A 12,083-nucleotide genomic window follows, 5' to 3' on the forward strand; every position below is an offset into this window, starting at 1 on the left:
CAAATGTTGGACTTCAGTTCCAATGTTCGGGAGAGTGCTCTAATGCCACGTTGTAAGCGGAATGAGCTCTAACATGGGGGGTTTCACACCCGTCCATGAACGGGGGAACTCCAAAAAACTCATCTGCCCCTCTGATCACGAAAACACATCGCTCATCTGCCCTTGTATTCACAAGAGGGAGGACGCCAATTGTTTAAGTATTAAATGTGCTCCTACATTTTCATCCAAACAGGTGTAGCACAACTAGTAAGGCTGTCAGATCTCAGGTTTGTGGGTCCTGAGTTCAATTCCCGCGAGCTCCGCCGATCTTCCTTTCTTCTCCAGACATGTAGTTGGGCGCAGCGATCAGGCCACCCAAAAACGCTTGCTCATCCGTCCGTGAGTCAGACTCTTCATCGATTTTTTGGATTAGGCGGGTGGATGAATGTGAAAAGCTTAGAGAGGGAGCACACGATTTAATTGGAGGGGGCACAATCCGCCGATTTGCGGGAGGACGTGTCTGAAACCCCCCTATTTTTGCTATACCGTCAAGGTTGCCGGTGGGTGGAGATTTAATCTCCACTGTCCAATTCAAAGTCTCTATGTCACCCACAAAATCCGACAGCACGAACTCCGAAATCCGACAGCTAGAAAACATGTGGCATCTCCCTACCTACCTTGATGACCGGGAAAGGCGATGTGCCGACCCTTCCCGATCGGAATCCGGCCGGATTTTGGCTCTCGAGCGCCGTCAGCGCATCGCCGTAATCCGGCAGGCTTAGTCCGTGGGAGGGCCGCTTCACTACTCCGAAGAAACCGAGGACAGGTTCTTTTGTCACTAAGTGATGACATGGTGTTCAACCAACTTTGCTTATGCACTTTTGCGAATCGTCGCTTGAGCCAATTTGCTCAGCCTTCTGTCCATCCTCCCGGGATTTTACATTCATGGGTTTTTCCGATGGCTTCATTACACCTCTTCGTGGCCTTGAGCTCCCTCAATTGCTTCCTGAGCTTTCCCCACCGATTCGAGGCCGCATCTTTGCCCAACGGCACCCTTCCGTCGTCTCCGTCACCTGCTGCTCCAATGGTGCCTTGCCCAGGACCTCCCTGGTACCATTCGATCTTAGTTTGCTTTTGTAGCTCGAGTCTCGCTTTAGATGAGGAACAAGCTCACAGCTGCTAGAAACGTCTTTCGCACAATTTGAAGCTTCAACGTGTGTTGGGTTGTTATTGAGCGTATACTGGCCGTAGTTTGAGATGTGATTATGCCGATTCCGCGTATCCTTATACTCTGCATGTAAATTCAAAAGTGCCGCCAACCTTTTGCTTGCTCGTGTTAAGGTTGATCATGCCAATCTGTTCTAGCGTAATATGATGGTTCTAGGTTCAAAAGAAACAGCCGGGATCCGCTCCGGCCCTCAGTTGCTGTAGGACCCGATCCCTGATCCAAAGGAAACCCAGGCCAATGTGAATACCTTGGTCTTGCAGCTTGTATATTTGACTCATTAGGAACTGGGCTTCAACCGCCAAGTTGACGCATGAGTTGGTGGAAATACCATCTCTATCCGTCCACCTCCGATGCTTTGAGATGATCCTCCAATCGAAATTTTCTTTCATAAGCTATAATCTTCAAAGAATTGTTCTGAAAGTGGGCAAGGTGACGAGTAGTGTGAGAAAGGATGGCTTAAAGTTTAACCTAGGCAAGTCCCGTAACAAAAAATTCAGTTGTTCAATGTTGGTGAACCTTTGCTACTAGAGTCGTCAGTGAAGAGGGAGAGACACCACACGATGAAAACATTCTCCAGGAATCACCGCACTTTCTAGGGATGTAGAGTCTAAACTAGTGTATAAGCTTACACGTGTATACATATCCACGCTACTAAGTCCCAAACAAAACTTCAGAGGTGAAGGCCAAACTCAGGCACAGCAATAAAGACATTGATCGCATACAAAATTTGGATATCAATGACAAATGAGAGCAGATGATATGATACAGATCTGCATGTTACGGATGAAAATGTAGATGATTACTATGAAGAAAGGTGGGCGAAGCGAAGTTAGAGATAAATTTATGGTAAGGAATATTACTCAAATGTTTTACACACAGTTCTGTACCTTGTGTGCTGTTATGTACGGGAAAACAGATATGTTAAAATCGTTAATAAGTGCACGCACATTGTCATTAAAGCATGGCTATTTGACTCAGCGGTTGCCCTTGCTGCAATTCGAACAGCACGTTCCTTTAGTCCTTGGGCTTGGAGACCCTTGGGCTTAAGGTCTCATTGAACGCACAATGAGAGCTGGATAGATTCATGTTGTGGCTTGTGAGTTATTGGACATTTATCTCCGATTTCCTTGGTTCATTATGCTGCTAGATGGTTGGTTTAATGGCTGCATTCGGTGTAGAGTGGGGATGTTAGCTGCCCTTTTATCCCTTACTGGCCTGCCAGTTGTCACATCCAAGTAACTAGATCCGAATGCTTATGGTGGGCTTCATTCGCTAATTCTCTAGGACATGTTTAGGCCTAAAGAGGGCAAAAAGGCGACAAATTTATGACATTTCCTTTCTCCCATGATTGACTATGCCCTTTTTACAACGGGGCCTTAGTGCCTAACCCTTGCCTGCAATTTTTAGGCTAAAATTATTTTTGCGGAGGGATGGATTGTAAGGAACGCCAAGATTGGGCCAAATTAGTGAGGGTTAGGCTAATTTTCCCTCTAGGGGATGCTTAGACCTAGAGAGGGCAAAAAGGAGATATAGTGGAAGGGGGACCATATAAGTCCACCTCCCCACCCTTTGTACTCACTTTTGATGGTGACATCCAATCTTATCTCTTATCCTTCTTCCTCCTCCTCCTTGCTACCTCCTCTCTCTCTCTCTCTCTCTCTCTCTCTCTCTCCTTTTCCCCTTTGCTCTGAGCTTCCTCTCCCTCTACTCATTTCCTCACTTCTCACTCCTTCTCCCTCTCCGTTTCATTGGTGTCAGAGCCTTTAAAAATTTTCCTTGAGTTTGTGAGGCATGGGGGTGGAAGGAGGACACCCCTCGGTGTCTTCTACATCAGGTAGCCTCTCCAAGACTTCCCTCCATCCTTCAGCTCGGTGGGAGATCTGCCAGATCCAGCAAGATCAACCAATGTATGGTGATGTGACGGCTTCTCATGTTAAATGAATGGAAGCAAGGATACACTTCTAGGTGTTCTGCATCGTTTTGTCACATTGAAATATTGATGACTTATTGATGTCTTTCCATTTGTCCTTGTTATCCTTTCTTGCTTCTTCTTTGATGATGATAGTCACGTCTTTTGGAAATGTTGCATTGTCTTTATTGAACTTCATGGAAAGTGATGAACGAGTTGTTGAAAATTGTCAATGACATTTGTGGTCGTATCTGTAAATACACTCATTGAATTGTTTCTTGATGAAGCACATTGCTATGAATTTTCTTGCAAATTCTCAAAACTACTTGCATTCTGAATCTCCAAAATTTGATGGAGATTTAAGGGCCTCATACCGAGGCACTACCTATAAATCTGCATGATCAAGGAATGGAATAGGATCTATGCATTGATGATGGTCGTTGATCGTTTTAAAAATCAAATTTTGTTGATGTAGAGTGTGTTGCAATAGGCAACAAGTAGGAGCCAAGTTCAACGCTACTATAATGGACAATTTTTGTATTTGGCTTGAATTTCCTACTACTGTTGTCATTTCCAAGCATAAGTTTCTTCCATGGTCATGACAAGAATATCATCAATGAATTCATGCTATGGATTACTTCATGCGAGAGACTGTCTAGAGCTCTATGTCAAAGACTTACCCAATCTGCATCAAGACGTTGAAGGATGTTGAAGTACTTCACTGCAGGAATTTGCTGACAAAGGACTCACCAAAGAACTACTGACTGACTGCTCTAGCAAAAAGAGAATACTGGAGTGGTATTCATAAACTGAGCATCTGTGCTGAAAATTGAGCAGCTGGAATAAAGAGAGATGGCTCACAACCATCTCTTGCAGAATGGCCTAAGAGCTGAACACAGAATCTGGATCAGAGGGCTTCTGAAGTGGGAATGTTTGATGATGGATGCTGTAAAAGAATGCACTGTGGCTTTACCCTCTCTCAAAACAAGTTTTTTGTAAAGAGCCCAATCGCATTGCAAATCTCTACTGCAAAGAAAGTGCTATGGCTCCAAAATTTTGCACCTTCAAAGGCGTAAGTGGCCTCTTGATGCACATTGCTATGCTAGACTAAGCTGTGGAAAGCAAGAATGAACATCTACTTTTCAAGAATCTAATCAAGTTGAGGGAGGTGCTATGGCCTGAAAATGAAGAGGCTTGATGGCTGCAAGGAGTCTGTGCTGCAGAGACAAACACACTAGGGAGTATACATCATTGGATCCATCTGAGATTCTGAAAACTAGGACTGCTTTGGATTTGAGATTGAGAATCAAGAATCCAAAAAATTACGTCTGGGAAACGCAAACACTAGAAATATGTTCAGGGATGAAAACAGGGAACCAAAAATTGCATCCAAAAACAAAGAATTAGATATATAACATGAAAATTCGAGAAGTTGAAATCTGGGAATCTGCCTTCGAAATTGGGAACTTGAAAAATCCAGGAATGTACCTCCAAATGTGGAAAGTGTCACTTAAGTTATATGCCACGAACTCTAATGGGGATGGAATGAATGTCTCGAAATAATTCATGGATCCAAATTATGCCACGGATCTGAATTGGTGGAAATCCAAAAAATATGAAATTAGGATTCGAGAGCTATGTTGGGATCCAAGATGGAAGACTATTTGAAATCTAAAGTCCGAGGAAACTTAATCAAAAAATAAACTGTACCAAGATCCAAGAGTCATATTGAGATGTAGAATGATAACAACACTAGAAAAAGATGAACCTGTCAGAATGTAAACTTGAGAGAGGAATCCAGAAAGCGAGGATCTGAAATGAAGATCTGAATTACTGATGGCATTCGGATTTCTAGAATGGAATTTGACAATAGAGAATCCTGATTGATGGATGTGATCCAAGATTTGGCCTTGATGGTATATACCTATGAAAGGCCTTGTTGATGTGGCAGTTTCAAGTCAGATGATGTGGCCAAAATCTGTGATGGGGTATAATGGGGTAAGATTCCAAGTGCAAGATGTGGTTCACGGATGATTACCGTAAAAACAAAAACCAAGCAAAAATATAGACGCTTAGAACAGGCCAACAGAAATGTGTCCCAAAGTGAAGACAAAAACCTTGATGTATCTTTATAGGAAGCCACTTGAGCTCTAAGGCCTTGTTGGCTTAAAATCCTCCACATGCTTGGGGAGCCTTCCAGGCCACACATGCTTAGTTTTTACAAAACGTCACTACTTTGACAAGTTATAACATATATGGCTACTTCTTTAACTTCTAGATTTCAACACCCCCTCTCAATGCCTACATGGCAATGGAGAGCATTTGACTATAACACAAAGCATAGGGATAAGCCTTTATAGAAAATAGGCTTGTACAAGCCTGAAGGATAGCTCTTTTGCACATGGAGATGAGAAAAACACATTTTAGTCCACCTTGACCGGTTGACACCACCACATCTTGACATGCCTGCCATGGATTCTTTGATGTTCCTTGATGTGGATGCTCCTCTAGTCATGTAGACTATCAATCACACTTGCTCTTTGATGCTCCACGGGTGTCATGCATCTTCAACATCTATTTCTCATACATATATAAGTACATGATTTCATGGGAATTGGAAGGTCTTACCGATGTCTTTGTTAATGCCATGGCAGTGTCTAATCCTTTTTATAAGAGAGATGTCATATGAATACCAACCTGAAATATAGTGCAACAAACAAATCTGGAAAACCAACCTCTCTGGATGTATGCGTGGAGGGAAAACGATAAGGACCTCTAGAGTGGAAGGACAAAGCTTGAACACATTGTCTAGCATCTTTGAAGATTGTGAAGTGCCATGTTGGAACTTGACGACTCCTGGTCAACAAAATGTAATCTTACTTTGCCAGTTTGCTGATGAAGATCATTCTGTGAAGTATGCTCCAGGAAACCAACCGAAAGAAGTTTTTGAGCTTGCGCTGTACTTCTTGAATTATCGGAATGAGCCTGAGGATTGTGCCAAGAGAACCTTCTCGGAAGGATGTCCATTGTCTACTAACCTTGTTGTTTTGAGAACTATGCTTAGGAAACAAACAATTGAAACTTGGATCGTTCAGGGTATGGTTCAATAGATTCCCCTGGAGATGGGCACTCATGGAACTCTCTCTCTCAAACACAAAGGAGATCGAAGACAAGCATGAAATCACAGTAGTTATGGCTGGAAGAGATCCAGGAGAGATTCTCAGCATACATGTTGCTCACCATAAATGGTGAACCCGAAGATGGATATATATACAAAGATGAGAATAAGGTTGTAAGGCCCCATATACCCCATATGCTCCCCATAGGGGGTATAGAATACACCCACAGGTGGGTATATATACAAAGATAAGGATAAGGGGATAAGACCCCATATGCACACTGATGGTGCAATTTTATTCTCAACCATTGGCCCCGTGGATTGGGAGAATCTACAAGTCTGTCAAATCTCCACTCCTGAGATAAATACTTTTATGACGGATTGTATCCAGCAAATCTAAGAAACTTTCATGGTGCCTTTGTAGTATGCACAAAAGGCTTTTAAATGACCTCTAACTCCAAATTCTGAGTTGTACCTAGATTCATAAGGTAGATTGGCTACCAGTAATTTGGAATAATAGTGGTTTATTCTTTATTTAAGTTACATCTATTGTCAATCTCCATTTCCACTTAAATTGATGGCGTGATGTAATTTCCACTTATTCAGGTTTGACGATGGCTACTCGCAAGTAGTGGATGTTAGAAATGGAAATCCCACCAGAGGGTATCCCACAGGCGGAAGACTGATAGATCAGCCCAAGAATTACATGCGGAAGAGTTTCACTACGGAATCGAACTTCTTAACTTGTGAAGTACACAACCATTGATGTGTGTGCAAGCTAGTAAATAGATAGTGCATCCAAGACAAATGTAGAAGCAACAATTATATATTTCTGTCCGTCCACAAACTGGACACAATACGAAAGAGATGCAGAGTCCCACCAAACCGTGGTCCTCCGATGTTACCAAAAGTCCTCCTACTATCCGCCTAGAACCTCTAGATCTCTAAGCCTGCATGCTCCTTTGAGCTTATGTAGACTCTCTGTCTAGTGATCCTTCCACCTTGCTGCCCGGTAGTCAGCCTTGGTGGGCAGCACCTTCTGGGCTAAGTCTGTAGCTTCTCTCTGCCTCGTTCACCTCCTGAATATAGGCCCAAGAAAGGCACCCTGCTGCTCCTTCTGCTCCTCTGAGGGCTGCTCCAAGTGATGCCAAGAAGGAGCCCAAATGTCCCTTTTGTAGGGGCTGAACCCCCTTCAATAAAACCGACTGGTAGGGGGCTTCCTGACCTACTCAAACAGCCCCTGACCTACTCAAACAGCCCCCCCCCCCGCCCCCCCAAACTGACTTTTCCTGCAGCCTATAAAGCCCCATTATGGGGCATATTTCCAGACTTTGGCTGGCCCTGCCTGGCCATGTGGCAGGCTGCCACTGGCCCAGGCAGTCCTGCCTATATTCCAGCCTGTTCTCCAGGCCCATAGGCCTTCCAAACAGCCGACTCTTGCTATGCCTCTGCTTCCTGCTGGTTCCGCCTTCTGTTCCAGGCCCCTGCCAGTCCCGTACAGCATGTGTCACCTCTGTACTGATCCGTACACATGCTGCTGTCATCCACTTGTCCACGCAGCCATCTCTTGCTGGTTTCCCTGTGCATTCCTGTCCTCTCTGAGAATGGACAGCCTCTGGAAACTTCTCTGCCAGATCTGCCCTCCATGGTGGATCTCCTCTGCCAGGTACTTCCTCTCTTTGTTTGCTACCCACATGGCAGCCACATGACCCATCCTAATATTCTATGCCCCCCCCCCCCCGCCCCCTCTCCGATGCACTCCTCATTTGGGGGCTCACAGGTGGGAAGGTGACTAACCCTAAACTAGCAGTGGATAGTAGTTAGTGTTAACACAAATACAAACTTATGGTGGCAAATTTCCAGAAGATCATCCCAGCTAGGCCACCAAGAAGTTGATTAGTCAGTCCGTTCAAGTCTACTAGGGTGTACATCTCAATACTACCAATGATAAAGCTGCCATTGTGTGCTCAAAAGAAGAGGCTCAATCGCAGCTCTAGATACTTGAAAACAATGAAGTAACCTTTGCTAGTAAGGAAATGAGTAGGTAGGCCAAGGTTGATGCTGTTTGGATGAGTGCTTTATCCAAGAATTTGATTGCTCATTCAATTCCACCATAGGATGTGTTCTAGAGCTGGATTGACCATGCCATTGATAAGGTTTTCTACCTATGCACATAGGACTAAGTGGATGTGAAGAAGAAACCTCAACTCAAATGATGCACATTATGCCTAACCATGCATCAAGCGTCCTCAGTCTTCAACATCAAGATACACAATATAGTATCGTAGAATGAAGCAAGGCATAACCCTCGATCCTCACTCGGCTCAGCTCTCTTACATAATCACAGCATCTTGATGATAGAATAAATTCATGCAATTGTTCAATAACTCACACTCACAACTACGAGGAATGATGAATGAAATGAAATGAGACTCAAAAACATGTTGAATGACTTTAACAATCCAATGATCAGACAATGCAGAAGCAAAAACTAACAAACATAGATTTGAGTTAAATGCCATTGCTTTATTTTGGTCGAGGAGAACTTTTTTATGTGCAGATGAGAACTCCTCTGTTAGGTATAGATGGACCCTCTAGAAGCTATGTTGCTCTCTATCCTCCTGAGTTTTGCCTTGATTGCATTCTATGATCTAGTACTTCTATGCACAGATTCTCTAAATCAGTCAGTCACATGTAGATGCTTCAAATTCCAAATGCCACAGCCGTTCTTGATTAAAATACAATATTTGAGATCTTTCACACGAAAATGAAATCTATGACTCGGGTGGGACGCTTTGCATGGTCACTGGTGGACAACAAGATCTTCAACAAGATACTCGAGTCGAAATCAAGTCCTATGTCATCAAAGACCACCGAGAACAACAGACACCTACTTAGGGATATTGCTAGCTACCAAAATACTCTATCTCGCCTTGTTAAGCTAGGCTCATACTAACGGCAAGTGCCCTAGATGGATCTCCCTTCAAGCGATGCACTGATTCTTTGTGTCTAATGACCAAGGAGCCTTAGTATCAGTTTTGCTATCTTTGTCATGCCCTCTTGGTAAGCCTCATTGCACTAATCAAAATTACAACCCACAGTTGGAGCTACTTGATAGAGGCCCTCGGTGGCAGTCAATAGAAATCTATAACTAAACATCTTGCCTTGCTCCATGGGGAAAACTTTTCTTTATGCACCTCTAGATAGAAGGAGGGTCTTCAGCATCTATATCCATTGATCTAAAAGGTCCATTTGCTTCACTAGCTTGCAGTAGCAACCTCGGTTTGTGCGCTTAAGTTGTGTGGCCGTTATCATTGCATTTGTCTCCCATCACTATGGTTTCTCCTTTCACATCTGAAAGTAGCAATGCATTTCTTCAATTCAGCAAAGGCTGTTTTTATCCAGCTCAGAGAGTGGAGATTTTATGGGAATATAACAAAAACTAAGTGGACAATTTATTGATTTAGGCCACTCAAGGTATTGTCTGTTTTCATCCTTCTTTTATATTTGCACCCAGCTGTTCGATTATTACCTGATCATGCATGTGACTTCCATTGCCTCAGCCTTGGCTGTCTATCTTGGAGCAGCACATCACGTTGTATTTCATACCACTTAACTTACTCCTTTGTTCTATGTACAACTGTCACAGTTTCAGAAACATATTTTAAGTATATGCTGGATCCAATAGTGCATGTGCCTGCAGGTACCATAGCGCATATGAAAGAGAGAGAGAGAGAGAGAGAGAGAGAGAGCTCTTTTCTGCGTGGGATCTTGTTGTAAAACTTTTAGGGAGGGCATAGGGTGTAGCAGAGGGAAAGTAACTGTAAAGAGGTGACTGCGCTTACAGGTTAGTGACAGTGTGCCCAGCAAGAACCCGAAAAGCACTGTAGACAGATTGCAATCACTCTTCAATCCTAGCAGAGCTGTGGCAGAAGAGAAGATTGAGGCACCTACAGGAGTTCCATCAGTAGGGCGCATAGTATATAACAAAGCAAGATGCAGTCAGTGTGAGACCAAAGGACTCGTGCTGTGTGTGACTTGTGCAGGTTCGGGGCTGTACGTTGATTCGATTTTGGAAAGCCAAGGCATTATTGTGAAAGTCAGATGTTTAGGTAAGTCCGAACATGCAGATAAGACACAAGTGTGGATGGTTTCCCCAACGTTCTCAATGCTCATGTTTATGAAGATTATTTTGCCCCTTCTTGCTTGGAGCAGAAATAGCTGGAGTTGTTGGGTTAAGATTCTTGTGTTATCTGTTGACATTTTACTTCTGCGTCTTGGTACTATATGTTTTTTCTCTGTTGTGGTGCTTATGGTGCAGGTTGTGGGGGTTCTGGAAGTACTTTGTGTTCGCATTGTGGAGGTAGAGGTCATATGTGAGCTCCCTCTGCCTTTTGGATAAGGTGATAATTATGAACTTTTTGAGTCAGCCTTAAGGCCTTCATGGTTGGGAAGCCTTTGTTATTAAGGAACGAGCATGTATTTGATAATTACCCAGGTTAGAATCTTCTTTTTATTAGTGAAAAGCCTACATCATGGCACATGTATTTGATAGTTACCCAGGCTGGAGCAATGGGCTTGCTGTTTGTAGCACCGATGCATCTTTTTTGACAAAATGATTTTTATAGCTTGCTTCCTGATGGATCCATGATACAACTTAAATATGATTGGGTCTTGTAGTTTGGTGCTTTTTAGCAGCATCACATTACATAAAAATCAGAAGACCACATTGTTGATTGGTTGTGACTGTATGACTAGTACTGCAGTGCAGAGGGCATCAATTACACTGGTAAATTTTACCTTTGGATCAGCTCTTAGTTGTAGGATCATTCGTCTTCTCTTGTGACCAAGCTATTGCATAATATGCTTCTATAAATTATATGCTCTCAATAGCTCAAAACTCATTTCTTCATCTTAATATAAGACTGCACAGAGCAGCCTACAACGTGACTCTAAAAACGCATTATATTATGATTGCCCTCCAGGTCTCAAAACTCATTTCTTCATCTTAATATAAGACTGCACAGAGCAGCCTACAACGTGACTCTAAAAACGCATTATATTATGATTGCCCTCCAGGTCTGCTTTTGAGGGAGTTCAGACTCATGCTGTACTATCTATATATTCTGGAGGAGTCCGTCACCACAAGTTGTTGGGTGTATCTTTATATGTGCAAAGCTTCCATCTGATTATAATTAGGGTTTGGCAGTGGGAGTGCCCTCTTAGACAGATTGTACAAAAACTTCCATTGCACACATCACTTTGTCTGCATTTCAAACTCATTCACTATCCCAGCCTGCCTTACTTTTGCAGCCACATCCTGCCAACAGCATATGAAATGTAGGATCACCAAAATATGTGCGTTACATATCTACATCCATTAAATTTCCTGCTTATTTTGTAGCACGAGCCACATATGCATTAACTTACGCTGCAGAAATTTGGAACGTGAACTTTGTGATAACTACATGCCTACGAGAGAATCTCCCTCCTTAAGCCATGGTCATTTGCAATTGATTCTTAGAGTTTTCCTCAATGTTGTTCCACTCCTTTCAACCCTTAGCCATCATGTTTTGAGCATTAACCTCCATTTGAACATTTCCACCTTTTTGGCAAAGGATCATGGTATTTTCCTTAAGTACAAGCTTCTTAGCTTCCTCTTTGTTCCTTGGTGGGATCAGCATCAAGTAAGGTCTCTTCATCTCTAGGTTGCACCACTGTAAAGGAAACTGCTTTAGTAACATGCATACCTTTGTCTATTCACCTATGCTACACACAACTCTGACGAGTAAAAAGCGCCCAAGATTCCTTTCTAGTAATCATGATAGTTTACTTCCTCAATTTGTCAT

The 12,083-nt window shown here is 43.0% G+C and overlaps 1 protein-coding gene across 1 annotated transcript; it reads left to right on the forward strand.

Moving 5' to 3' along the window:
• The first annotated feature begins 723 nt into the window (after positions 1-723).
• Positions 724-11,134, forward strand: LOC147883627 (DnaJ/Hsp40 cysteine-rich domain superfamily protein). Its single transcript, XM_087399899.1, has 3 exons — positions 724-1,089; positions 10,082-10,346; positions 10,556-11,134. Exons 1-3 carry the CDS (start codon positions 853-855, stop codon positions 10,612-10,614), a joined length of 561 nt encoding a protein of 186 aa, XP_087256025.1. The 5' UTR covers positions 724-852; the 3' UTR covers positions 10,615-11,134.
• Positions 11,135-12,083: the final 949 nt, after the last annotated feature.

Source organism: Dipteris shenzhenensis, chromosome 28, assembly GCF_047967505.1.
Source record: "Dipteris shenzhenensis isolate YYH24624 ecotype China chromosome 28, Dip_SZ_1.0, whole genome shotgun sequence".
Lineage (NCBI taxonomy): Eukaryota > Viridiplantae > Streptophyta > Polypodiopsida > Gleicheniales > Dipteridaceae > Dipteris > Dipteris shenzhenensis.

Bases quoted from the DNA above. Each gene is read 5' to 3' on its own strand.
- LOC147883627 (XM_087399899.1), top strand. From the start codon at position 853: ATGCACTTTTGCGAATCGTCGCTTGAGCCAATTTGCTCAGCCTTCTGT. The intron at 1,090-10,081 runs GTACCATTCGAT...CTGCGCTTACAG, and splicing joins CCTTGCCCAGGACCTCCCTG to GTTAGTGACAGTGTGCCCAG. The intron at 10,347-10,555 runs GTAAGTCCGAAC...CTTATGGTGCAG, and splicing joins TGTGAAAGTCAGATGTTTAG to GTTGTGGGGGTTCTGGAAGT.